The following is a 27,548-nucleotide window of genomic DNA, read 5'->3' as shown; positions in this document are numbered from 1 at the left end:
ACATTCTCCATGTTTGGACAAATGTATAATGGCATGTATCCACTCCTATAGTGTCATATGGAATAGTTTCACGGCTCTAAAACCTTCCATGTTCTGCCTATTCACCCCTCTCCTCCCAGCCCCTGGCAACCACTGGTGTTTTTATTATCTCCATGGTTTTGTCTTTTCCAGAATGTGATACACACTTGACGCTTGAACAATGTGCGGTTTAGGGGTACTGACCCAGCACACAGTTGAAAATCTTCATAATAGCTTAAGTCCACCCTCCACATGCCCAGGTGGATTCCCAACCGTGGATGGAAATGCAGTCAGTCCTTGAACAGCACGGATAGGATTTCCCATGTAAGTGGATCCGTGCAGCTCAGGGGCCAATTGTAGTTGTACCCATGTAGTGTGTAGCCTTTTCAGAATGGCTTCTTTCACTCAGTAAGAAGCATTTGTTTCCTTCATGTCTTTTCATGGCTTGTTAGCTTATTTCTTTATAGTACTGAATAATATTTTATTATCTAGATGTACATAGTTTATTTATCCATTGCCCTACTGAAGGACGTCTTGGTCGCTTCCAAGTTTTGGCAGTTGTGAATTAAGCTGCCATAAACATCTGTGTGCAGGTTTTCATGTGGATGTAAGTTTTTAGCTCTTTGGGTAAGGGCAAGAGTATTTTTAGTTTTATAAGGAACCACCAAACTATCTTCCAAAGTAGCTGCATCTTTTACATTTCTACCAGAATGAATGGGAGTTTCTATTGCTCCACATCCTCAACAGCACTCAGTGTTCTAATAGGTGTGTAGTGGTATTGACTGGCTTTTCAGTGTGCATGGCCAGGATACTGCTTGTGAGTTATTTTCTGTGAACACATGGTTGGTATACCCGCCCACCCACCCACCTATCCTCAGCCATTAAAATGAGCAGCAGGTAGTTCTTTCATCAATCTGTGAGCCACTTATTTTTGGAAAGTTAGTACATCTAAAGGAGTAAAAAACTTGGAGAATGTTCTGTTAGTTTCTTCAGGCTGTTAACAAACCAAATTGATTCATGAGTGAATAAATTGGGACTTTGTCTATGTAATCTCCTCCAGACATACCACAAATTTCAAAAACTCTTAAGATGAAAGATTCATAGTAAATACCTTTTGTTTCATGGTGTTAACCCATGAAATTAAAAAATATTATAGTTCCTCTGGGATGTTCTCTCTTATTCATTACTGTAACCCTGCACTAAGCCTAGTACCTGGCACATAGTAATCACTGTAAATATTTGTTGAACTGAAAAATGAATTGAAGTAGGGTTTGGAAATATGGGAGATAGCTGCATTTGGGATAAAACACAAATTTATTATTCAATGAAGAGAGCTTAGAAAAGTCTCCATTCATGTTAATGCTAAGGAATACTGTCAAAATGCTGAATAATCAATTAAAATATACTGTAAAGTCTCTACATTAAATTAGTGTGGTATTGGTGCACAAATAAACCAATGGGATAGATAAAAGCTCAGAAATAGATCCAAGTTTGTATGGAAATATATAAAGACAGTATCTCAAATCACTGAGGTAAGAGGTTACTAGGTCAGCTTGGTGGATATATAATTGTATCGACCAGGAATAAGTTGAAGAATTTTTTATTTACATTGTGGCAGATAGAGTGATGTGAATATATGTTTTCTCCTGAGGAACTTCAGGATAATGATAATATGGTAATTTCTGGTGTTTTTAGAATATCCATAATATCTGTGAGTCTTACAATTATGGTTCATAATTCGTTGACTCTTATCCCATCTTTAACATTTGTCTTCAGCCTCTGATATTTTCTCTTACTTGGGATATAAAAGAATATAAAGACATTTCTTAAAGTACTGTACACTGAAATAAATATTTGGAATCAGCTTTTGTTCATTGTGAAAAAAATATTTCTGAATATAAACCATCAAGAATGCTTGTTATAACTGAACTACCAAACAAAATAGAGATAGACTCATAGGTAGAGAGCAGACAAACAGCTCAGGGGTGGTGGGGATGGTAGTGGAGGGATTGATCAAAAAAGAAAAAACTTATGGACAAGGACAGCAGTGCAGTGATTACGGGGGAAAAGGGGGATGGGTGGAGGTGGCAGAGGGCATAGAGGGGTTAAATGGTGATGGAAAAATAAAATAAAATTTTAAAAAAAGAATGTTATCTCATTACTTGTATCATACTTACTGATTTTTGTCATGGTGTTTCGATAGTATGTAAAATACTTGGATTTTTGTTTTATTTATTATGTTTAGTTATCTTGTTTTCTTTCAGGTACAGCAGGAATCTATTCATTTGGAAAGGTTAGAAATCTGGAAAGTTCATTTTTACGTGGTTTATTTTGGATCTTGTAATTCATTTTCCCTTTCAGAAAATATAATAATTATATTCACAGGGCAGCCAGAAGACTGTTTACCGCATCATATAGATAAAATACGGCAACTATTAAAGAAACTTTACGGAGCACTAGTAATTAAACAAAACAAGAACAGTGAAACTGAATAAGAAACATTTTATTTTATGCTTGAAGAAAATAAAAAGTACTGACACTTGGGATACATTTTTAAGATTTGTAAATATTGATCTGTAGGTTTGTTTTTTGTAAATTTGAACATACAGAAAATTACTGAGAACAAGACAATAAACAACCAAATGCCATCACCCAGCTCAATATTTTGCTTCAGAAACTTTTAAAAATAAACTAAACGTGGCATTTTTAGGATCATGTTTGATTTTTACTTTTTTCTTTTTTTTACTTTAAAATTCATAACTCTCATAGTGCTTGATGTAGATTTGGGTCATTTTGAGACGTGCAGGCATAAAGAGAGAAGGAAATAAAGCTGTCCCAACGATAACTGGGTGAGAGCATAGGGTTGTAATAGAGTATATCGATATATGCCTTCTTTGGAACTGAGTGAGTCACGTCCTTGAGAAAGAAAAAGATGTGGTGATCAGGTTATATTGACAATACTATCTTATCATCTTTTCTCAATCTTCCTGTTTGGTGGGTACCAGAATTAGGTAGATGCTGTTGGGATACTGGGCAGAGGAAAAAAGATGTCTTTTATATTTAGCCCAAAACTGCAATTAATTATGCAGGATATCTATAAATTATGTGTTTATTGGCATGGAAGGGAGATAGACTCATAATAGTCACTTCATTTACTTCTCTGAAGAAAATGAAAACTTTTCTCAAAGCTACTTTAAACTTAACCATATATTCAAAATATATTATCTACATTTTGTATTTTTAAAAATTCTTATAGGCATTAAGATGATTGGTGATACTAAAGAAAAACCATAGTAAACATCCATTTACAGCTTTACGTGGAAAACTAATAGAAAACTACTTCTAGGCACTATAGTAATGAAAGTTAGCATGAGAAATAACTTCTTTCTGTTGTACTACCTGCTTGTCAGCACCTGTGTTTGAAAGCAAACATAACATTAACGGTGCATATGTTGACCAGCACAGCCAGGACTCTCCGCCAGCAGTGTTTATGGCTCAGTGTGCCACAGGAGATTGGTGCTATCCTTGCATGTGCATTAGACTTTGTCTCCTCTGATCCCAATTGCTGACCCCTCTGCTCACACTTCACCTCACTCTTCTAGTCAACAAGCACTTGTGGAACAATTACTTGTCTCTAGCACTGGGCTAGTTGCTTAGCATACCGAGATGTGTACTAGTAAACTTGATCTCAAATATCTCAGTATCCTTTGGCCTTCTCTTCTGTTGGCCTGCCCCAACTATTTTCATTTTAAGTAGTGCAGTGATAGACTTTTGTAACTATCCAAGATCTTCCTGGTATTTAATTTTGTTTCATACTTTGTTCCTGGCTTTTTTATTTTTCTGTTGGTGCTGATCTGATCAAAGAAATCCATGCTACTATAGGATAAAAGATAAAATCCTTACAGTTTATGTGTTAAAGAATATACAGGAAATAAAACCAGTATACTGTTTACTTTGAGTAATTGCTGACGATACCTCAGAATCCAACCTTTTTTTAAAAATGATTTTAGAGAGAGGAAAATACAGACAGATATCAGTGTAAGAGAGAAGCTTTGATCTGTTGCCTCTAGTACACACCCCAACGAGGGATCGAACCCACAACTTGGGTATGTGCCCTGACTGGGAATTGAACCCGCACTTTTTGGCATATGGGACAATGCTCCAACCAACTGAGCAACACTGGCCAGGGCAGAATCCAACTTTTTTTAAAATGCTATTTTAAATTTATTTTTTAATTAGATAATGTAGTTCATAGTTCAAAAGAAAGCTTTTAACAGTACAGAGGGATTCCATCCTAATTTTGTTCCCCAGTGATATAGTTTTCCTCCCCAGAATCAACCATTGTTAATTGTTAACTCTTCTTGCAACTCCTGAAAATATTGTTTGGCAGTATCACATTGAACCTAGGCATAGAGGTTCTGGAGCCAGACCACTCTGTTCACTTTCTGTGTCACATTAGGCAAGTTTAGTTATTAACCTCTGTGTCTTAGCTTCTTCCTCTGTAAGTGGGGCTACTAATACTTACCTCATTGGGTTGCTTGTAAACTCCTTAGCACAGTGCATGGCACATAGTGAGTGTTTAGTGTATATTGACTGTAGTTGTTTTTGTAGAAATACGTGTATCTGAAAGTGTGTGTGTATGTGTGTGTGTGTATATATATATATATATATATATATATATATATATATATATATCTTTATTGTTGAAAGTATTATAGATGTCCCTCTTTTTCCCCCCATTGACTCCCTCCACCCTCCCCATCCTCCCCCAGGCTTTTGCCACATTATTGTCTGTGTCTATGGGTTATGCATATATGCATACAAGTTCTTTGATTAATCTCTCCCCACCTACCCTACCCATCCCCGCCTTCTCTCTGAAATTTGTCAGTCTGTTCCATGCTTCTGTGTTTCTGGATCTGTTTTGTTCACCAGTTTATTTTGTTCATTAGATTCCATATATGAATGAGATCATGTGATACTTGTCTTTCTCTGACTGGCTTATTTTGCTTAGCATAATACTCCAGGTCCCTCCATGCTGTCTCAAAGTGTAAGAGATTCTTCTTTTTTACTGCTACTTAGTATTCCATGGTGTAAATGTACCACATCTTTTTAGAATGTAAATTTTTTTAACCTCAGGAATATAGAGTTGAGATAAACATATTTTCATTCATAGCACACTGTTGTTATTGGTCTTTGCAGGGCCCTTCTTTCTCATGAGTCTACCGCTCATTTCGGTGGTCCTGACTGGATTGGGCTTGGTCATTTGATGGGTTGGTTGGGAACTGGCTGGTCTATGATGGCCTCATGAGATGACCCTTTTCCGAATATTCCTCAGATTCCTTTGTTATGCTAATCAGGGCATGATCGCTGTGGTAGAGTAGTTCAGGAAAGAATGTGAAAATGCACAAGCACTTTTCAAGCCGCAATTTTTGTCAATTTTGTTACCATACCCTTGGCCAAGCTCAGAGTTAGTGTGTGATATGCCAAGGGGTGCATATGTGGAGAGGTGTGGAAAATTGGAGCCATTAATGCCATTAAGCTAATGCAGACCTCTCTAGTAACTACAGTCTTGTATCTGGTGGTTGCCTCCCACACGCTTTCTGACCAGAAGCAAACCACAACCCAGGTATGTGCCCTTGATGGGGAATTGAACCCAAGACCCTCAGTGCGTGGGTCAACATTCTAAGCACTGAGCAACACCAGCCAGGGCAAAATGCTTGTTTTAATTTGCATGTCTCTATTCCTAGTGAATTTGAGTGTTTCCTTAGACATCTTAGCCATTTGAATATCCCTTTCTGTAAGCCTGCTTTTTCTGAAAATCATATTCCTTGACCAGTTGGGGAGCAACTTATTTTCTCATTCTTATTTCCTTGGCAGAAAGTACTTATATATTCTGTCCATTGAGCACTTGTCAGTTTTAGGTGTTGAAATATTTTATTTGTAAATCTGTCATTCTTCTGCTAACTTTGCCTCTATCTGCTGTTATTAAATTTTAATGTAGTCAAATTTGTCAACTTTTCAATTTATCACCATTGGCAAAGTCACAAAGTTGGATGCTTAATTCATATATTTTATTCTTTCTTCATTACTAACAGAAGTATCTAAGATTTCAAATCTTAAATTTACAATCCTATGTTAGTAGTTTTCACCCTGTCGGATCCTATAATTATTTGTTTATGTATGCTTCTTTAAAATATGAGGTAAAATTCCTGTAACATAAAATTATCTATTTTACAGGGTAAATTTCCATGGCATTTAGTGCATTTACAATGTTATGTGACTACCACCTCTATCAAGTTCCAAAACATTTTCATTATCTCAAAAGAAAACCCCATGCCCGTTATGTAATCACTTCCCATTTCTCCCCTCAGATCATGGTTCTCACTAATCAGTCTCTATGGATGTATCTGTCCTAGATATTTCATGTAAATAGGATCATACAACATGTGGCCTTTTGTGGCTCTCTTTTATTTAGTATAATGTTTTCAAGATTTATCCATGTTTTAGCATAAGATTTTTTATCTGATGTCTGAATATTATTCCATTGTTTAGATATATTACATTTTGTGTATCTATTTATTTGTTGATGGACATATGAGTTTTTTCTACCTTTGGCTATTGTCAACTGTGAGTAGTGCTGTTGTAAGCCTTAATGTACAGTATTTATTTGAGTACCTGGGTTTAATTCTTTTAGGTATATATCTCGGAGTAGAATTAGTAGGCTATCAGTTACTAGAGGCCCGACGCACGAAATCATGCGCACTTACGATCCCTAGGCCTGGCCTGTGATCAGGGCCATCTTCCCCGGCTGCCTACAGTCGGCCCCGCCCCCTGCTGCCACCCACCCCGCTTCCCTGTTCGCCATTGGGTGATCGGAGCCTGCTGGCTAGGGAAAGGGACTGAGAGGTGGTCAGTGTATCTCATAGTGACTGGTACAGCGGTCGTTCTGGTCGTCCCACTGTCAGGGTCAATTTGTGTATTACCCTTTTATTATATAGGAAGGAATAGAGGCCCAGGGCAAGTGGCCATGGGCAGTTTTCAGGCTGGGCACACCCCCGATCAGGTTGGGGTTCCCCGCTGGCGGCAGGGCCGGCCGGGGCAAGGGGCCGTGGTCATTCTGGTGTCTGGTCATTCTGGTTGTTCTGCCGTTTTGGTCTCTGGACTTTTGTTATATAGGATTCTTTATTTTATAAGGAACCACCAAAATTGTTATACCAAGTAATACACCATTTTACATTTCTAGTTTCATTCTATCCTAGTCAAAAAAAGATAATTTGTATGATTTCAATCGTTTAAACTTATTGAAACTTGTACTCTGTCCTAGCATGTGGTCTACCCTGGACCGTCAAGTTCCATGTGCACTTGAGAAGAGTGCGCAGCCTGCTGTTGTTAGGTGGAGTCTACCATTTTAAAGTTTCCTCTTGATTCAGCATTTGTTTGGTTACTATAAACCTTTGACTATTTGAGTTCCTATAGTTGATTCTGATAGTTTTAACTGATCATTTTGGTTTTCTTCTGTGGAGGGATAGACCTTCAGAACTACCTATCCTACCATTTTTGCTGGCACGACTCTCAGCAAGTATTTCTTTTTTTTTAATGTTTATATGAAATGCATTATTTTTTTTGTCTAAAGTTTTACATATGTCTCCTTTTCCCCCAATTGACCCCCCCCCCCAGCCATTTCCACCCCAGGCAAGCCCCCACCACCCCAGTGCCTGTGTCCATTGGTTATGCTAATATGCATGCATATAAGTCCTTTAGTTGCTCTCTAACCCCCCCCACCCCTATCATTTGTCTCTAGAATCAATCTATTCTTGTTCATCAAATTATGTTGATCATTATATCCCACATATGAGTGAGATCATGTGATATTTATCTTTCTCCTACTGGCTTATTTCATCTTTCTCCTACTGGCTTATTAGCATAGAGCAATTGCTTCTTAAAACAAATGTTTTATCATTTCCCTTTAATATCCTGAAATAAAATATATTGGTAATATAACTTAATACACACAGTTTTTAAAAAATCAATGTAATGTATTAATTGTAATATAAATGAGAAGTAAAGGAAGCAATTCATAAAAAAGCAGTATAAATTTCAGTATGTAAAATATTACACATGACACTGGAAGGCATAATGAAGTACTGATGTGTTTGTATCTGTTTAAATATAAGTTAGCCTTGGCTGGTGTGGCTCAGTTGGTTAGGCGTTGTCCTGTGCACCAAGAGGTTGCCAGTTTGATTTCAGGTCAAGGCACATGCCCGGTTGCAGGCTCAATCCCCAGTAGGAGGTGTGCAGGAGGCAGCTGATCTCACATTGATGTCTGTTTCTCACTGTCTCTCCCTCCCTAGTCTCCCTCTCCCTCTCAAAAAAAGGTTAATAAATATGTTAGATTTAAGAGATGTAAAAAGATCAGATTCCATTTTGTACAAATGCTAATCATGAAAGGCTAAAATCTAGTCATAAAAAACTAGACTTTTTGTATCTACAGTAAAAGAGAAATTGGAATAAAATTTCAATACAAATTATAGGCTAAAGAGATGAAGGAAAGGAGAAAGTATAATCTATACTTTCTCATATATATATATACTAGAGGCCTGGTGCACGAATTCGTGCATGGGTGAGGTCCCTCAGCCTGGCTGGTAACGGGATTGATTGGGACTGTCTCACCCAGTCCTGATCAGGGTGATTGGGCAGCTGGCAGGGGGTGGGGGTGGGCAAGGGGCCAAAGGAGGTTGGCTGGCTGTGGGAGGTTGGCTGTGGGAGCGCACTGACCACCAGGGGACAGCTTCTGTGTTGAGTGTCTGCTCCCTGGTGATCAGTGCACATCATAGTTACCAGCCAGTCATCCAGTCATCTGGTCATCCAGTTGTAAGGGTCACTTAGGCTTTTATATATAGAGGTATATATATATATACACACACACATATACATACACACACACACACACACACACATACACACACATGTATATATATATATGGCCTTATTTGAAAAATAATTATTAGTAAATAGTGAAGAAATATCAGAGAACATATCTTTTTTTGAAATTCTAACACATGTTAGGTCAAATAGTTTAGTTTTGAGTATTTAAGTCCTTAGAAACAATATCCTTTCAGTGATGATGGGATTTAAAGATGGATTTTTAAAATAGCCCTAACCGGTTTGCCTCTGTGGATGGAGCGTTGGCCTGCGGACTCAAGGGGCCCAGGTTCGATTCCGGTCAAGGGCATGTACCTTGGTTGCGGGCACATCCCCAGTGGGGAGGGTGCAGGAGGCAGCTGATCGATGTTTCTAACTCTCTATCCCTCTACCTTCCTCTCTATAAAAAAATCAATAAAATATACTTAAAAAATAAAATTAAAAAGCAACAATAGCCCTAGCTGGTTTGGTTCAGTGGATAGAGCATCAGCCTGCAGACTGAAGAGTCCCAGGTTTGATTCTGGTCAAGGGCACGTACCTCGGTTACAGGCTCAGGTAGGGGTGCGTGTGGGAGGCAACCAATTGATGTGTCTCTTTCACATCAATGTTTCTCTCTCTGTGTCTCTCCCCCTCCCGCTCTCTCAAAAAAAAAAAAATTTTTTTTAAATCAATGGAAAAATATTCTTAAATGAGGATTAATAACAACAACAAATAGGATACTGGAAACCTATATAATTTTATTAATGAATGTCACCTCAATAAATTTAATAAAAAAAAACTGATAAATATTAGAAAAAATATATAAAATTTGGTACGTTTAATATCATTATGTAATCATTATTTATAAAGCAATGATATGACATTTAAAACCAATATCAAAGTAGGATTGAAAAATAATAGGCAACTACAGAATAAGAGAATTATTTCAATTGGTAATTTTTATACTAGATTTCTCATTAATACACATTCATACCTATACATGATATGTAACATGATATGTAGTATTTTTAGAACAACCAGTGGGATTGAATAAAATACCTTCATTCCATGTGTTTCTATAATTCTCTTCAAAGGAGTCTTCCATCCTCTATTGTATATTTAAAATTGACTTTGTTACTTTTATAGTAACTGCACCATTGCAATAAAACATCCTATCTAATAAAAGAGAAACATGGTAATTGGCGTACGACCGCTACCCTTCCCATTGGCTAATCAGGGTGATATGCAAATTAACTGCCAGCCAAGATGGCGGCCGGCAGCCAGGCAGCTTGAAACTAACATGAGGCTTGCTTGCTTCAGTGACGGAGGAAACCAACGTTCCCCGCCTGCCTTGCCGGCCTCTGAGCCTGCAGTTTGAAACATTGTAACAAATATAGAAGCTAAACAAAACCCCAGAAACCTGCTTTCAGCGAGCCGGGATCTCAGAGCTGGAGTTATCCATTGTTTAGATTATAGAACCGAAACAAACCAGATACCTGCTTTCAGGAGCGGAGGCCGAAGAGCTGGAGCCTCAGAGCTAAAGCTGGCCCAGAATAAAAAAGAAAAAGAAAAAAAGGAGCGGTTGGGAGCTTCCGTCACCCGCCAGCCTGAAAACAGCCCTCAGCCCCTCACCCAGATTGGCCAGGCATCCCAGTGGCGACCCTGACCCTGAAGGGTGTATGACCAGCTGCAAACAGCCATCATCCCCTCACCCAGGCTGGCCAGGCACCCCAGTGGGGACCCACACCCTGATCCAGGACACCCTTCAGGGCAAACCAGCGGGCCCCCAGACGTGCACCAGGCCTCTATCCTATATAGTAAAAGGGTAATATGCCTCCCAGCACCAGGATCAGCGGAGCCGTGAGGCCTCCCGGCACCGGGATCAGCGTGACAGGGGGCAGCGCCAAAACCCCCTGATTGCCCTGCGGCTCTGTGTGTGACAGGGGGTGGGGCCACAACCTCCCTATCCACCCTGCTCTGTTTGTGACAGGGGAAGGCCCCCCAACCCCCTGATCAGCCCTGCTCTGTGCCTGATAGCGGGGAGCTCCCCCAACCCCAATCACCCTGCGGCTCTGTGTGTGACAGGGTGCGGCGCCCCAAAGCCCCCACCCCCTATGGGCCCTGCTCTGTGTGTGACGGGGTAGAGCCATAACCTCCCCATCGGCCCTGCCCTGAGTGTAACAGGGTGCGGCACCCCAACACCCGGATCCGCCCTGCTCTGTGTGGGACAGGGTGCTGTGCCCCAACTCGCCTATCGGCCCTACTGTGAGTGACAGGGGGGAGCTCCCCAACCCCCTGATCGGCCCTGCTCTGCGTGACAGGGGGAGCTCCCCAACCCCTTGATGGGCCCTGCTCTGTGCATGACAGGGGGGAGCTCCCCAACCCCCTGATCGACCCTGCTCTGTGCGTGACAGGGTACGGAGCGCCAACCCCCCTAATAGGCCCTGCTCTGTGAGTGACAGGGGGCAGCGCCCCAACCCCCTGATTGGCCCTGCTCTGTGCATGACAGGGGGTGGTGCCGCAACATCCCCATCGACCCGCCTTGAGTGTGACAGGGGGCGGTGCCACAACCCCCCAATCAGCCCTACCCTGAGCATGACTGAGGGTGGCATCGCAGCCTCCAGATCCGCCCTGCTCTGTGCATGACAGGGGACGGCGCCCCAACTCCCCAATCAGCCCTGCTCTGAGCCCGACCAGGGTCTGCACCTAGGGATTGGGCCTGCCCTCTGCCACCCGGGAGCAGGCCTAAGCCAGCAGGTCGTTATCTCCCGAGGGGTCCCAGACTGCGAGAGGGCACAGGCTGGGCTGAGGGGCCCCCCTTACCCCTGACTGCACAAATTTTTGTGCACCGGGCCTCTAGTCCTATCTAATAAAAGAGAAACATGGTAATTGGCGTACGACCGCTACCCTTCCCATTGGCTAATCAGGGTGATATGCAAATTAACTGCCAGCCAAGATGGCGGCCGGCAGCCTGGCAGCTTGAAACTAACATGAGGCTTGCTTGCTTCAGTGACGGAGGACTCCAGCGTTCCCCGCCTGCCGCTGCAGGCCTCTGAGCTGGCAGTTTGAAACATAGTTACAAAAATAGAAGCTAAACAAAACCCCAGAAACCAGCTTTCAGCTAGCCGGGATCTCAGACCTGGAGTTGATACAGAGTTTCGATTGTAGAACCTAAACAAACCAGATACCTGCTTTCAGGAGCGGAGGCCTAAGAGCTGGAGCCTCAGAGCTAAAGCTGTCTCAGAATAAAAAAAAATAAAAAAAGAAAGAAAAAAAGGAGCAGTTGGGAGCTTCAGTCCCAGCCTGAAAACAGCCCTCAGCCCCTCACCCAGACTGGCCAGGCACTCCAGTGGGGACCCCCACCCTGATCCGGGACACCCTTCAGGGCAAACCAGCCGGCCCCCACCCATGCACCAGGCCTCTACCCTATATAGTAAAAGGGTAATATGCCTCCCAGCACCAGGATCAGCGGAGGCGCGAGGTCTCCCGGCACCGGGATCAGCATGACAGGGGGCAGCGCCCAAACCCCCTGATAGCCTTGTGGCTCTGTGTGTGACAGGGGGCGGGGCCACAACCTCCCTATCAGCCCTGCTCTGTTCCTGACAGGGGAAGGCGCCCCAACCCCCTGATCGGCCCTGCTCTGTGCCTGATAGGGGGGAGCTCCCCAACCTCCTGATCGCCCTGCGGCTCTGTGTGTGACAGGGTGCGGCGCCCCAACCCCTCCACCCCACCGGCCCTGCTCTGTGTGTGACAGGGTAGAGCCATAACCTCCCCATCAGCCCTGCCCTGAGTGTGACAGTGGCGGCACCCCAACCCCCTGATCGGCCCTGCTCTGTGGGTGATAGAGGGCGGCGCGCCAACCCCCTGATCCGCCCTGCTCTGTGCGTGACAGGGGGGAGCTCCCCAACCCCCTGATGGGCCCTGCTCTGTGCGTGACACAGGGGGAGCTCCCCAATCCCCTGATTGACCCTGCTCTGTGCGTGACAGGGGGGAGCTCCCCAACCCCCTGATCGGCCCTGCTCTGTGCGTGACAGGGGGTGGCGCCGCAACCTCCCCATCAACCCTGCCTTGAGTGTGACAGGGGGCGGTGCCCCAACCCCCCAATCGGCCCTACCCTGAGCGTGACTGAGGGTGGCATCGCAATCTCCAGATCCGCCCTGCTCTGTGCATGACAGGGGGCGGCGCCCCAATTCCCCAATTGGCCCTACTCTGAGCCTGACCAGGGGCTGCACCTAGGGATTGGGCCTGCCCTCTGCCACCCGGGAGCAGGCCTAAGCCAGCAGGTCGTTATCTCCCGAGGGGTCCCAGACTGGGAGAGGGCACAGGCCGGGCTGAGGCACCCCCCCTCCCCCCAGAGTGCACTAATTTTTGTGCTCCGGGCCTCGAGTTTTCAAATAAATGCACAACTTGAAATACAAAGGTTGATAAATTAGTTAGAATTGTGTTAGAATTTTTTCTTTCCAAAAAATTAGGTATAATAGTCATAACTTGATCCAGAAGCTTTGTTGATTATACTATTTAAATTGTGTTTGAACTCTAAATAAGTTTTTTACCTTGACTGTTATAAGTGTTGGCTAGCTTGTTAGCTACCCATTTCAAATGGAATAATGACACTAAATATTTTTAAATCTAATTATTTATCATGTCTTTTAAAGATAGGGTTCTGCTCTTCTTACCTCCAAGTAGTGGAGAAAATTAAATGGAATAATGTGTTTAAAAGTTTATAATGTGTTTATTAAAATCTGTATTAAGAGCATTATTATTAATAACTTAATAACAGTTCTAGAGACCATCCCCTTAAAAAATTAAATCTTAATCATGGGTCAAAATTTTAAGAGATTCTATAATTATTCATATTTAAAAATTTTAATTCAGAATCTCTTGCCTTGGTTTGCCACTTAATCAGAAACACTTCGGGAGAAGTTTATTTTGTGACAAAAGTATTTTTGTCCTTTGGTTGTTGTATGTTTTGAAAATATGGAGTAAACTTCATTGACTTAAGCATTTCCCAAGCAGACATTTTCTCTGTTAGGTATGTACTGAGAATGGTTTTTATTTTTATGAGCATAACCTGGCCTTACATTGTTTAATTGTGTTATGATTTTTAGTTGTGGCACATACGTAAGTGTGAAAATCAGAGCAAAGCATGTAATAGCTTTTTGTGGCTTATGTTTTTCATTTGCAGCCTTCAAGCAAAGCAAAGGTACCTGAAGAGCATTTCTTTGATGTTCCTGCTTTCTTAACTGTCTCGGGACAACTTCACCTAGAAGTGATGTCAGGGTACAGAATTTTCTTTTCGCTTTTCTTTTAATGGACTACTGATTATGGGTTGGGTGGGAGTGAAATAATGCTTTCTTTCCCAATGTTAAAATCTAAAAATTGAAATCACTCCACTTGGATTCACCAAAAGTACATTTGGAATGACATGACAAATGTCATTTTTTTTTTTTAGTAAGTTTCTTCAAAAAAAAAAAAAATCACGTTAGTCTAGACCTTTGTTTTTAGTGAAAAATGTAGCACTAGAAATATGAAGTTGTGATTTTTTAAAATTTGACCAACCTTTTTTAAAAATAGTGAAAATTTAAATATAATTAATCATATTATGAAAATAAAGTTATAATTCCCACCCAAACCAGGAAATAGCCCATTTCATTAAAAAAACAAAGGTACTTGAAACAAATAGGAGAAAAATATTTTTAATAATTGATTTACATAAGGAAATTAACCCACAAAACCATTATGAGAGACATGTGACAAATTAGAGTCTTAGAAGGGCAGGTCATATTAATTTTAGCGATTCTCAAATCTCTGGAAAATCACTATACTCCTTTTGACCCAACTTTCCTTTTCCTTTAAACGGAATTGGACAGAAAGATTTTTAAAGTTCTATCTAAGTCTTATATTCTGTGATTCTGTGAGTAATTTCTTAATGCCGATTCAACAAGTACTGGGTTTCTTTTATATATCTTTGTTTTCTCATATAGAGCTTGAGGCTCAAAAACATCTTGAAGAGCCTGGCCAGTGTGGTTCAGTGGTTGAACATCAGCCATTGAATCAAGAGGTCACGGTTCGATTCCAGGTCAGGGCACATGCCGGGTTTCAGGTACAATCGCCAGTAGGGAGCATGTAGGAGGCAGCTGGTCAATGATTCTCTCTTATTGATGTTTCTATCCCTCTCTCCTCTCTGAAATCAATAAAAACATATTTAAAAAAAAAAAATCTCTTGAAGCCCTAGTTGGTTTGGTTCAGTGGATAGAACCTTGGTCTGCAGACTGAAGAAATGGCTCCAGTGAAAGCAAGGGACTCTTTATGTGTTTCCCATTGTTCTTAAAACGTACAAGTGGGGAAACTCGGGGGATATATAATAGAATAGTGTTCATGTTTATCTTGTTACATACTTTATTGTCAGGATGGAAAGTGGTGGAATAAAGATGATCTTGAAAATAACATGTACTTTACTTAGATTCTTTTCTGATTTATCTTTGAGGCAGAAACAATTCAAATAATCAAATAATAGACAATATTATTAGAATACTGTACAGAAAAACTATCATCATATGGCCCCATAAGATTGTAGGATCTGCAGAGCTGTATGTGGGAAAGGCCTTATCAGGAATGTCATGGAAAGTAACTTAACACCTGTCAAAGTGTAATTTTTTGAAATTTTAATTTTTTAAATTTTATTTTCATTACCACCACCCTCTTTAGCAACCATCAGCCAAAATATAAAGAACATCTATAAGTCTGATTCTGTTTTGTTTATTTGTTTTGTGTTTTATTTAGATTCCACATGTAAGTGAAATCATACAGTATTTGTCTTTCTCATTTTGACTTATTTCACTTACAAGCATAGTATCCCCTAGGTTTGTCCATGTTGTCCTAAAAGGCAGTATTTCATTCTTTTTTATTGCTGAGTAATATTTCATTGTGTTCATTAATAGTACATACCACCTCTTGTTTATCCATTCATCTCTGGATGGACAGCTATGTTGCTTCTATATCTTGGCTATTACTAGTAATGCTGCAGTGAACATAGGGGTGCAAATATCTTTTCAAATTAGTGTTTTATTTTCTTTGGATAAATACCCATCTGTGTAATTGCTGGGTCTAATGACAGGTCTGTTTTAATTTTTCAAGGAATGTCCATACTGTTTTCCATAGTAGCTGCACTAATTTACAGCCCCACCAACAGTGTCTAAGGGTTCCCTTTCTAACAATTGTTGCTTGTTGATTTATTGATGATAGCCATTCTGACAGATGTGAGGTTATATCTCATTGTGGTTTTAATTTGCATTTCTTGATGACTAGTGATGTTGAGCATCTTTTCATATCTGTTGGTCATCTGTATCTTCTCTTTGGAGAAATGTCTATTCAGTTCCTCTGCCTATTTTTTAATCAGATCATCTCATTTTTATTGTTGCTTTGGGCGTGGATTCTTTTGTGTGTGTTAGCTGTATGAGTTCTTTATATATTTTGGATATTAACTGCTCATCAGATGTATCATTGGTGAATATCTTCTCCCATTTAGTAGGATGTTTTTTTGTTTTGTTGATGGTTTCTGTCACTGTACAGAAACTTTTTAGTTTGATGTAGTCCCATTTGTTTATTTTTCTTTTGTTTTCTCTGCTCAAGAAGACATATCCAAAAAGTTATTGCTAAGAGTGATGTCAGAGGGTTTACTGCCTGTGTTTTCTTTCAGGAGTTTTGTGGTTTCAGATCTCACATTAAAGTCTTTATTTTGAGTTTATTTTTCTATGTCAAAGAAAGTGGTCCAGTTTCATTTTTTTCATGTATCTGTCCAGTTTTCCCAGCATCACTTATTGAAAATAATGTCTTTACTTGATTATTTATCCTTGCCTCCAGTAATTGACCATTTTCTTATGCCTGCCAAATTATACTTATAAAAAATAAAATAGGACTCATCTAAAATAATAAAAGCATAATATGCTAATTTGACTGGACGTCCTTCTGGACATCCTTCCAGACGAAGCTGGGCTGCGAGGGAAGCCCGGGTCCCGGGTGCCAGCCAGCGGCCGGAGGGAAGCCCAGGTCCCGGGTGCCAGAGTGAAGTTGGTGCTGGCAGCCAGGGGAAGGAAGGCCTGCCTACTCTTGCATGAATTTCGTGCATTGGGCCTCTAGTATAAATACAAAGTTAATATGTATCAAATGTTTTATTCAATTCATTAATTACTGAGGAAAACAGTAAAATAGTAAAGCTAGTTCAAAGAGCACTTGAAGAGTTGTGTATTCATAGATAATTTAATAAAGGAATTTTTAAAATAAGATTGCCTGGTTAGTTACAAACTGGCTAATATCCCACAGACCAATAAACCCTGACCTTTGGAAGTTTGTCTTATACCTGACAGAAATGATTTACAACTTTACTGGACAAAATCTGTAAGTTAACTTAAAACTTTAGTTAATATGGATATTTAATTCAATCTATATATATAAAAGCCTAAGCGGCAGTTATGGCAGACTGGTTAGCCAGTCACTGTGATGCACACTGACCATCAGGAGGCAGACGTTCAATGCAGGAGCTGCCCCCTGGTTGTCAGTGTGCTCCCACAGCCAACCTCCCACAGCCCCACTCCTCCCCACCCCCTGCTGTTCCTTTCCCCTGCCAGCCAGCCCCACCTGCCCCCCGATAGGCCCCAATCAATGGCCAGGACAAGGGACCCCACTCATGCACAAATTTGTGCACCAGGCCTCTAGTCCTATCTAATACAGAGGGAATATGCTAATTGACTGCCACACCCTCAAAGATGGCAGCCCCCACAGCCACAAGATGGTGGCTCCCAGTCCCCTCAGCCCTGCCAGGGTGGCAGGCACATGGCAAGGCCGGGCCCGCCCATAGGGAGGCCCGGCCTTGCCGCACACCTACCTCTGGAGTCCCCCAGTCCCCTCAGCCCCTGAGCCACCCAGGGCCAGCACAAGGCACAGGTAACCAAGGCTGGCTGAGACTTACGCTGCCATCAGTGGCAGCAGCAGAGGTGTGATGGGGGTGTCACCTTTCCCTGATCGCTGGGTCACCTCCCGCCCCTGAGGGCTCCCGGACTGTGAGAGGGGGCAGGCCGGGCTGAGAGACACCCCCCCCCCTCCAGTGCATGAATTTTCATGCGCCAGGCCTCTAATAGTAAATAAAATAATTGAGCAAAGTACTTTCCCCTAAGTAATTAAATAACCTCTGAGTGGGTCTGTGTCCCATTGAAGGGACACGCTGTGCACCTTTTGGCCTTATACCCAAGTTTTGGATAACCTTTCTTAACAGCCTCTTGGTATTCATTTGTTTTATCTATAGAGTTAGAGCAAAGTATCTTCCCCTCAGAAGTGTCATATATACATGACAGGTGTACATTTACGAAACATTGGTTTCTCTATTATAATATCACTAGTGGATTAAATATGTTCCCTCTTTCCCAATAAAGTGTAGTGAACCATAGAACACAGTGTACAGTGGAACTTGACAGAAGATTAAATTGGCAGAATGAGGTTTTGTATTTTTTTAATGTATTATGGACTATTTCTAATAATGTCAGTCAAATGTTCCTAGTTTAATATGCATAGTTCTAGGATTATTAATATACAGTACATCGTGTCTCAGATTAATGCATGATTTAGTCTCCAATAAGAAATTGTTAGTTTTCTTTCCCTCAGCTTTGTTTTTAAATTTTATTTAACAGACTTTTAAAATGGAATAAATGGTAGTTAAATTTAGAAGGTTAACATTTTCCAAAAGGATATCTATGTCGGTTTAGTGGGTTTATGGCTCCATTTTAAAGGTTAATTTTGTTGTTTTTAAATAAGAATTTCTATTTTTGAACAATTTTTAAATATAGGAAAGTTGCAAAGATAGTGCAGACTTTTTTTATACCTCTCGCCCAGTTTCCCCCATTGGTAACCTCTTATATTACCAGAGTGCATTTGACAAAACTGAGAATCCAGTGTTAGTACATTACTGTTAACTAATCTGTAATTCACCAATTTCCCATCAGTGCCTTTTTTCATTTCCAGGATCCAATTCTGGGTCCCACATCACATTTAGTTGTCACGTTTCCCCCCTCTCTTCTAGTTTGTAACAGTTTCTAAATCATGACTTGCTCAATAAAGAAACTCAAAATTAAAACTGTACATATGGGCCCTGGCAGTAAACTGAGGGTTAATGATGATTCAACCAAACAACAATCTACTGTACAGCCATTAAAACTGATGATAAAACTTTACATCATGTTGTTAAAAGAAGCACAAAAAAAGTGGTTATGAAAAAGAAAGTAGATGTAATTTCAGTTTTTTACAATATGTGTGTATGTATAAGTAGGAAAAAGTCTAGAAAAATCACCATTATTCAACTTGTAAGCAATGGCTAACTCTACTAATTTTTATTTTCTTTCTTAAACTTGTCTTTCTTTCAGATATGAAAAACTAGTGTTTATTACTTTTATAATGAGAAAAAATTAGCTACATGTATTTCCATTTGGGGCCAGGAGTGTGGAATCAGTTCGGACTTTGAGTTGATTTCATTCCAGGTTGATTAACTGGTTGCTTTGTGCTTGATGTGAGCAATTCTGAACTCATCCCCATGGGTTATCTCATCTGATAACTCAGATGTTGAGCTCAGAAGCCAAACAATACTCATACTCAGGATGCCCATCCTAGTCGGTGCTTGTGGTCAGAATGTCAGCATGTGAACCTGAGTCAAGCTGAGGTACCCTTGTAACTGGGTGTGAAACTGTCTTCCTGTCCCATATGACTTTTGCATCCTTCACCCACTTGATATTTAGATGTTTATCTGAGCTTTGTTCATTTATACTCATTGATTTTCAAAATCTTTCTGACTGTGGCTATTTTATCCATGCATTTTCATATACTTGTGTTTTTCCAGTGTTCCTCCCTATAACATTAGATGCCTTTTTCCATAACTCATTCCTCAAGGCTCAGCTGAAATATTACTTGCTTCTTGACTCCTTCCTTTTTTTTCCTCTCAATAGAAATTATTTTTCTCTTTTTCTGTTCTCTTATAGTACTTACCTACTTCCTGTCCTAAAGGGAAAAGAGTTCCTCTTGTTTTTAACAGTTAGCCAGTTTGTAGTTCTTTTCATATATGTCTGTAATAGATTATAAATATTCTAAATAGCTATATCTACTAAGAATATTCAGTAATATCATTAAATTGATTTGTAAAGCACAAATTATCATTCTTCTAAAATTTTGCTTTGCCTTTTCTACTCTAAAGTTGAGCTCACAACAGGAGTTAAGTAAAGGTTAATCACTCCTTTTGCTTTATTTCTTAGAAATGATATCACCATGAAATTTTGAGATCTGTAATTATCTCCTTGTTTCCTGAATGTGTGTGAATAGAATGTGTGTGAATAATAGTGGTTCTTTATGCTGTTTTCTTGAAGGTGGGACCTTGAAAACAGAGGTTTCTTTTAGTGTATTATTTATGTTAAAATTTAACCCTATTTAGATAGAAATATGAATTAACAGACTGCTGGTATGACTCAGGAACTTTATTCATTATCACCTTACCAATTTCATTATTTATATGATATAGGCAGGAGACTAACATCTCAGGCAAATTGAGCAGCAAGTGTGGAGGCTTTTTAGTAGTAATATTTAGCTTACTTGGTAGACAGTACAGAGAAGGTGAATATTTAGATCAAACAAGGGTTGGGTATTGCCAAGTGAATCTGTTGGAAGCAGATAGGTACAGAAGGTTATAAGGATAGATCAAGGAATCTATGCTTTGGCCAGGAGCAAAGTGAGGAAGTAGTAGTAAAGGGTGATGATGGAAAAAGTGGTGAAGTTAAAGAATTGGAGGTCTTAATGAGGAATGAGATTTTTGGCATGGAAATACTAGAGTAAAAAACCTAGATGAATAGAAGGTGATGGTAAAGAATACTGTTGTGCCCTCGCCGGTTTGGCTCAGTGGATAGAGCTCGACCTGTGGACTGAGGATTCCTGGGTTCAATTCTGGTCAGGGGCGCTTGCCTGGGTTGCAGGCTCGATCCCCAGTGGGGGGCATGCAGGGGACAGCTGATCCATGATTCTCTCATTGATGTTTCTGTCTCTTTCCCTCTTACTTCCTCTCTGAAATAAAAAATAAAAAAAAATAAAAATACCGTTGTGAAGTTTATGTGGCTAACATGGAATCTCTGCTCAGCTTCCACCTGTCTTTTCCAATTGTCTACTGTATAACCACCTCAACATGTTCAAAACTAAATTCATCATCTTGGTCTCTAAATCTGTTTATATTCCTTCTCAATTCCCTATGTAGGAAATGCACTGTCATCCTTTTATCAAAGCAGCTATGTGGATATCATTCCAAATTCTTTTTACATACCCTTTGCATTTCTTCAGTCATTTGCTTCCTCTTCCCTTTGTTTCAGCTATCCAAAACTGCTTAAAATATTCTAATCACATCATCCTGTTTCACATTTTTTGTGGTCTTTTGCATGTGTTGTTTTTTTACCTGGAATGTCTTTCCCGTACCTTTGTCTGGCTAACCCCTGCCCATCAATCTAAACTCAGCTTAAAAATGATCTCACCCAGAATCCACACCAGCAGCACGTCTTTCTTATTAAATGCCCTTCTTCTACCATATATGTCCAGGTTGCTTTATCTAATTTGGAATCATTGATTTTTTTTCTTTCTATAGCGTTGATTCTCAGCTTTTGAATTTAAGGAATTTTATTTAGTTTTGTAAATCTGTTACTTAATACAGAATAAATACTTAAACACCTAGAAATGGGTTTCTATAAATTCTATTTTTAAAAAATATTGACATTCTCTGGGGGTTTTGGGGTGGTTTTTTGTTTGTTTGTTTGTTTGTTTTGCTTCCATTAGCCTGTAAATTCCTCATACTGTATTTTGTTCCTCTTTATCTTCTTAGTTTCAATTACTACCACATGACTGATTCAGAACTCAGAAATCAATCTCAATTCAATTAAGTATTTGTTGAGAGCCAACTGTGTTCCAAACACTAGGTTAGGTGCTGGGATACAGAGTTGAACAAGACAGATAAGATCCCAACCTTCATGACTCTAATGAGCAAAGTAGACAGTAAATAAGAAATTAGAAATGTATTAGCTATTATTAAAAAAAAAAAAAAAAGATTGTCCTGAGGGCAAGAAGGACATATGGAAGGGAATTTCACCTTGTCTAGGTTGAATTGAATTTAGAGGTAACTTTATCAGTAGAATGGTTACATGAGAGTGCATTTTAAAATGTCATTCATATTTAATGACCACTGGCTGTTATACTTGGTTTGGATTCTATTGCTTTTCTATTCTTGGAACAATAGAAACCCAGTTAGTACTTTTTCTCCCCATTGCTATAGAGCAAACATGTCAAACTCGCAGGCCATGGGCCGCATGCCTCCGTTATTTGGCCCGTGTTAGCCTTTGAGTTTGACATGCTTGTTATAGAGCATTTCATAGTGTAGAATCTTTCAGTTAACCCAGTACATTATCTATGTTTATTTGGCTATGGGATGTCTTTTGGTATTTTCATGTTATGTTTGTTTCATGTTATCCTTGAATGAATTATATTTAGCCAAATTATCACAAGCCAGAAAACTCTCTAGTTTCTCTGTCCTGTTCCTTTGTCCGTTTCTAAATACTTAGAATATTTTATTAGACTTTACTAGCATATGAAACAGTTGTGAGTTTATATTCTGTCTGACAGCAGCCAGGATAAGAGGGATCTGGACGTCATGGCTAAAAGAAATGGGCAAAGAAGCTGAGTATGTTTAGCATAGAGAAGACAAAGGGGAGACATGATTTGATGGTTCAAATCTTTGTGGTGGGCTTCTGTGAGAGCCCTGTGTGCAAATGAGTAAATGATTTTTTAAGAATAACTTGACTGAGCTCTAACTCACATACCATAAAATTTAAAAATGTTCAATTCAGTAATATTTACTATAGTCAAAAAGTTGTGCAACCATCACCACTATCTAACTCAAAAAGAAATTCCTACCCATTAGCAGTCACTTCCCATCCCTCTCCCTCCCCAGCCGCAGCAAACACCACTGAAATCCGAAACAGTGGGAGTGGGACCCAGCAGTGTGTCATAGCAAACCTACCAGGCATGCTGCTGCAGACCACTGCTTTAGAGAAACACCTCCTGTTCCCTGGTTGGTGGGGACATCTGACTTCCAGCCATTCTGGCAGGAGCGAGGGGAGCATTGTCAGTTAGGTATGCAAACTCTCCATGAATCTCCATTTCCCCCATCCCCAGCCTTACCAAGATTCTGTGTTCAGGTCACCTCCTTTCTGCTTCAGCGTACTCCATATTTCAAATAGTGGCTTCCAGGCTTTGACACATTGGTCATTACTCAGCCATCTGTTTTCTCAGCCATCTCCACAGATCTCCTTCTTCTTCCTTATTCTTCCTCCTCCTCCTCCTCCTCCTCCTCCTCCTCCTCCTCCTCCTCCTCCTCCTCCTCCTCCTCCTTCTCCTCCTCCTCCTCCTCCTTCTTCATTATTATTATTATTATTATTATTATTATTATTATTATTGGCCCACTGCATGAAATTTGTGTAGGAGGAAGGGGGTCTCCTCAGCCCAGCCTGCACCCTCTCCAATCTGGGATCCCTCTCATAATCCGGGAACACTGGCTGATCGCCCCTAACTGTCCCCCTCCTGCCGGCCTGATCGCCCCTAACTGCCCCCCTGCAGGCCTGGTCACCCCCAACTTCCCCCCTCCCCTGCTGGCCTGTTTGCTCCTAATTCTCACCCCCCGCCCCCCCGCCGGCCTGGTCATGCCTTACTACCCCTCCTGCCGACCTGGTCTCCACCAACTGCCTCCTCCTGCCAGCCTGGTTACCCCATGCAGCCTGCTGTTCAGTCATCTAGTCGTCCCTCACTAACCCCCCTGCCATCCTGGTCACCCCACGCAGCCTGCTGTTCAGTTGTTTGGTCGTCCCTCACTAACCCCCCTGCTGGCCTTGTCGTCCCAGGCAGCCTGCTGGTCATTACTGTTATTGTGACAGTGTCTCGGAGAATTTGCATATTCCTCTATTATAGTGTAGGCTAGAGGCCCATTGCAGGAAGATTCCTGCAAGAATAGGGCTTCCTCGGGCCTATTCCTGCAAGAATAGGGCTTCCTGAGACCAGAGCAAAACAGAGAAGGGAGCGAAGCCCGCCTCGGTCCTGCTGCCTCGCTCCCTCCCATCTCCACTGCCTCGCTTCCTCCCATGTCCGCCGCTTTGCTCCCTCCCTTCTCTGCCACTTTGCTCCCTCCCGTCTCTGCTGCCTCGCTCCCTCCCATGTCCGCTGCCTCAGCTCTGCTCCCATCTCTGCTGCCTTGGCTCCAATCCCTTCTCTGCCACTTCGCTCCCTTCTACAGTGCTTGGCTTCCTTCTATGCTGTCTTCAGTCTTCGCTCCGCGCCTGTGTATGCAAATTAACCGCCATCTTTGTTGGGTTAATTTGCGTATTGCTCTGATTGGCTGGTGGGCATAGCAGAGGGACAGTCAATTTGCATGTTTCTCTTTTATTAGTGTAGACTAGAGGCCTGGTGCACAAAAATTTGTGCACTCAGGGGGGGGGTCCCTCAGCCCGGCCTGTGCCCTCTTGCAGTCTGGGACCCCTCAGAGGATGACCACCTGCTGGCTTAGGCCCGCTCCCCGGGGGATTGGCCCTAAGTTGGCAATCAGACATCCCTCTGGCAGCCTGGCAGCCCTAGGGGGATGTCCACTTGCCAGCAGGGAGCAGGCCTAAACTGCAGTCGGACTTCCTTAGCACTGCCGAGGAGGCAGGAGAGGCTCCCACCAACACCGCTGTACTGGCAGCTATCAGCGTGGCTTGTGGCTCAGCAGAGCTCCTCCCATGTGAGAGTGCCCTGACCACCAGAGGGCAGCTCCTGCATTGAGTGTCTTCCCCCTGGTGGTTAGTGTGTGTCATAGTGACCAGTCATTCCCAGTCCTTCTGCTGTTAGGGTCAGTTTGCATATTACCCTGTTACTATATAAGATAGAGGCCTGGTGCATCGGTGGGGGCTGGCTGGTTTGCCCTGAAGGGTGTCCTGGATCAGGGTGGGGGTCCCACTTGGTTGCCTGGCCAGCTTGGATGAGGGGATGATGGCTGTTTGCAGCTGGTCACACCCTCTTCAGGGTGGGGGTCCCCACTGGGGTGCCTGGCCAGTCTGGGTGAGTGTCTGAGGGCCGTTTTCAGGCTGGCAGGTGACTGAAGCTCCCAACCTCTGCTTTCTTTTTTTTTCTTTTTTTTATTCTGGGATTTATTTACCTTCTATGGCTGTCACTGGAGCTGAGAGCCAGCTTTAGCTCTGAGGCTCGGCTCCAGCTCTGAGACCTTGGCTGCTTAAAGCAGGTATCTGGGCTTTGTTTAGCTTCTATAATTGAAACACTGTTGCAACTCCAGCTATGAGATCCCGGCTGGCTGAAAGCAGGTTTCTGGGGGTTGTTTAGCTTCTATAATTGCAACATAGTTGCTTAGAGTGCAGATCAGAGCTTGGCGGCAGCAGGCAGGGAACCTTGGCTTCCTCCATCACTGGAGCAAGCAAGCCTCCTGTTCCCTTCAGCTGCCTGGCTGTCGGCCGCCATCTTGGCTGGCAGTTAATTTGCATATCGCCCTGATTAGCCAATGGGAAGCGTGTCGGAGGTATGGTTAATTACCATGTTTGTCTATTATTAGATAGGATTATTTTAAGACTAGAGGTCTGGTGCACGGGATTTGTGCACTGGTGGAGGGGGCATGGCCTTTGGGGATCGACCCGCTTTGGGAGCGCCGCTCATCCCAATCAGCCAAGCAGCTGTGGACCCGCCCTCTGAGCTGCTGCATTGTGGAAGCACACTGACCACCAGGGGACAGCTCCTGTGTTGAGAGTCTGCCCCCTGGTGGTCAGTGTGCGTCATAGCGACTGGTTGACCAGTTGTTAGCCGTTCGGTTGCTGAGCTTTTATTATATAGGATTGTCTCAGGAAGGAATGAATATAAATATCTGTGTGTAATTCACTATTTTAACTTTATTTTCACTAACTTGAGTGATATTAATTTACTTTTCTTTAATTGTTAGTTAGGTTATGCATTGTTTGCCTGGTGATTTAGTGTCTCTGTGTAATTTAATGTCTAATATTTCTAACTATGCAGTATATGCATTCTACCTTAGAAATCTAAACATGGGTTCTCTACCCATTTCTAGCATGCATTCCTTGGTGAGGGAGATGACTAGCCTGCCTTCCCCTTCCCCCCCCCCCCCCTTTAAGTATATGGGAAAATAGCCTCAGCCTTCTATTATCTAACTTGCTGAGGTCTGGCTAAGCAAACAATATCTGAAAGATTGACTGTTTTTGGAATAAGCAAGTTTGATGTAAGGTTTTTTAAAATTCCCAATTAATCCTTTGAGTAGCGATACAAATAGAACTCATTTTGCATGAAATGCAATGCCTATTGGCATTGTCTAAAAGCAAATGCAGGTTACTATAGTGAGACATCAAATTAATCTTTGGTAATTTGACAATATGGATAGTAATTAAAGCTACAAAAAGCAAAGCTGATGTTAATTTCTTTCAGTTACTGTCTAACCTTATCCAAATCTATTTACTCTGGTGTTTTTAATTACTTTTTTAGGAGAAGTGGGGAGTCTGAGTTTGTTACATGTTTGCAGAATTTTGGTTGAGTTTGGGACAAAGAGAATTTATGTCACTTTGGCTGTTGTTATTGTTGTTTTCCCCTGGCTTGTTTTCTTTTTCCTAAAAATATCTACGGCGTTTATTGACCCAGCAGTAATTTTTATGTTCATCTGTATGGTACGTGACTGTGTTGGACACCAAAGAGAATGTTAAAATATGGAAAGCCCCAATCATTGATATATAAAGTTCACCAGTGCTGTTAACAGAGGTAAGTGGCTACTAGGATAAAGTTATCCCTGCCACAAGTACTGAATTTGTCCAAGTGAATGGTTCTGTTAATTGAAGGAAATATAGTCAGAAAGACATAAAGTGGAATTCTAGCTTCTTTGCATACTAGTTTTATAAGCATAATGTCTGAGCCTCCTCTTCCTAACTATAAAGATAGATTATAATGGCCACTTGCAGAGCTGTTGTGAGAATTAGAAACTTTGTAAAGCCTAGTGTTTATCTCAGTTTGACATGAAATGGTAAGTGCTATGGTGATGGTATTGATTATAACTGAGACCAGGAGAGCCCAAGGTGATTATAAAGGACTAGCCAAAGAAAGAAGACAAGGTGGTATACCCAGGAAGAACAGCTGACACAGTAATGAAGTTGTTTTACAGCAATAGCAGACCTGTGGTTTACCCAAAGCAGAGAATTGGGACAAATAGTGATTCTGCCAGGATTCAGGACTCACGAGACAGGTGAGAGAACATAAAATTAAACCTGGAACAAAGGACGGGGGTTGGGATACAGAAATAAGATACCTGTCAGAATGTGAAGATTGAATCAGAAATAAACGATAAGAGCAGATTAGGTCATAATCTGCTCAGAGCTGTGGTTAATTATGTTGACAGTGAAATACCTATGCTATTTTATATACCCACCAGCAATAGACGAGAGTTCCATTTGCTCCACAACTTTGACAAAAATTAGTGTTATCAAGTATTTTTTTAGACATTCTAATAAGTATATGATAGCTCATTATGGTTTTAA

General features: G+C 41.5%; 1 protein-coding gene across 1 annotated transcript in view; it reads left to right on the top strand.

The window, feature by feature from the left end:
• Nucleotides 1–27,548, top strand: part of NARS2 (asparaginyl-tRNA synthetase 2, mitochondrial) — a 127,197-nt gene that overhangs the window by 42,033 nt on the left and 57,616 nt on the right. Inside the window, exon 6 of the mRNA XM_081098077.1 lies at nt 14,105–14,199. Within this exon, the coding sequence (XP_080954203.1) occupies nt 14,105–14,199 (95 nt within the window). The remainder of the gene's footprint in view (nt 1–14,104; nt 14,200–27,548) is intronic.

This window comes from Myotis nattereri (genome assembly GCF_964212035.1).
Source record: "Myotis nattereri genome assembly, chromosome: 9".
In the NCBI taxonomy this organism is placed as follows: domain Eukaryota; kingdom Metazoa; phylum Chordata; class Mammalia; order Chiroptera; family Vespertilionidae; genus Myotis; species Myotis nattereri.
The sequence above is the reverse complement of the archived record's forward strand: the minus strand, read 5'-3'. Positions and strand labels throughout refer to the sequence as shown.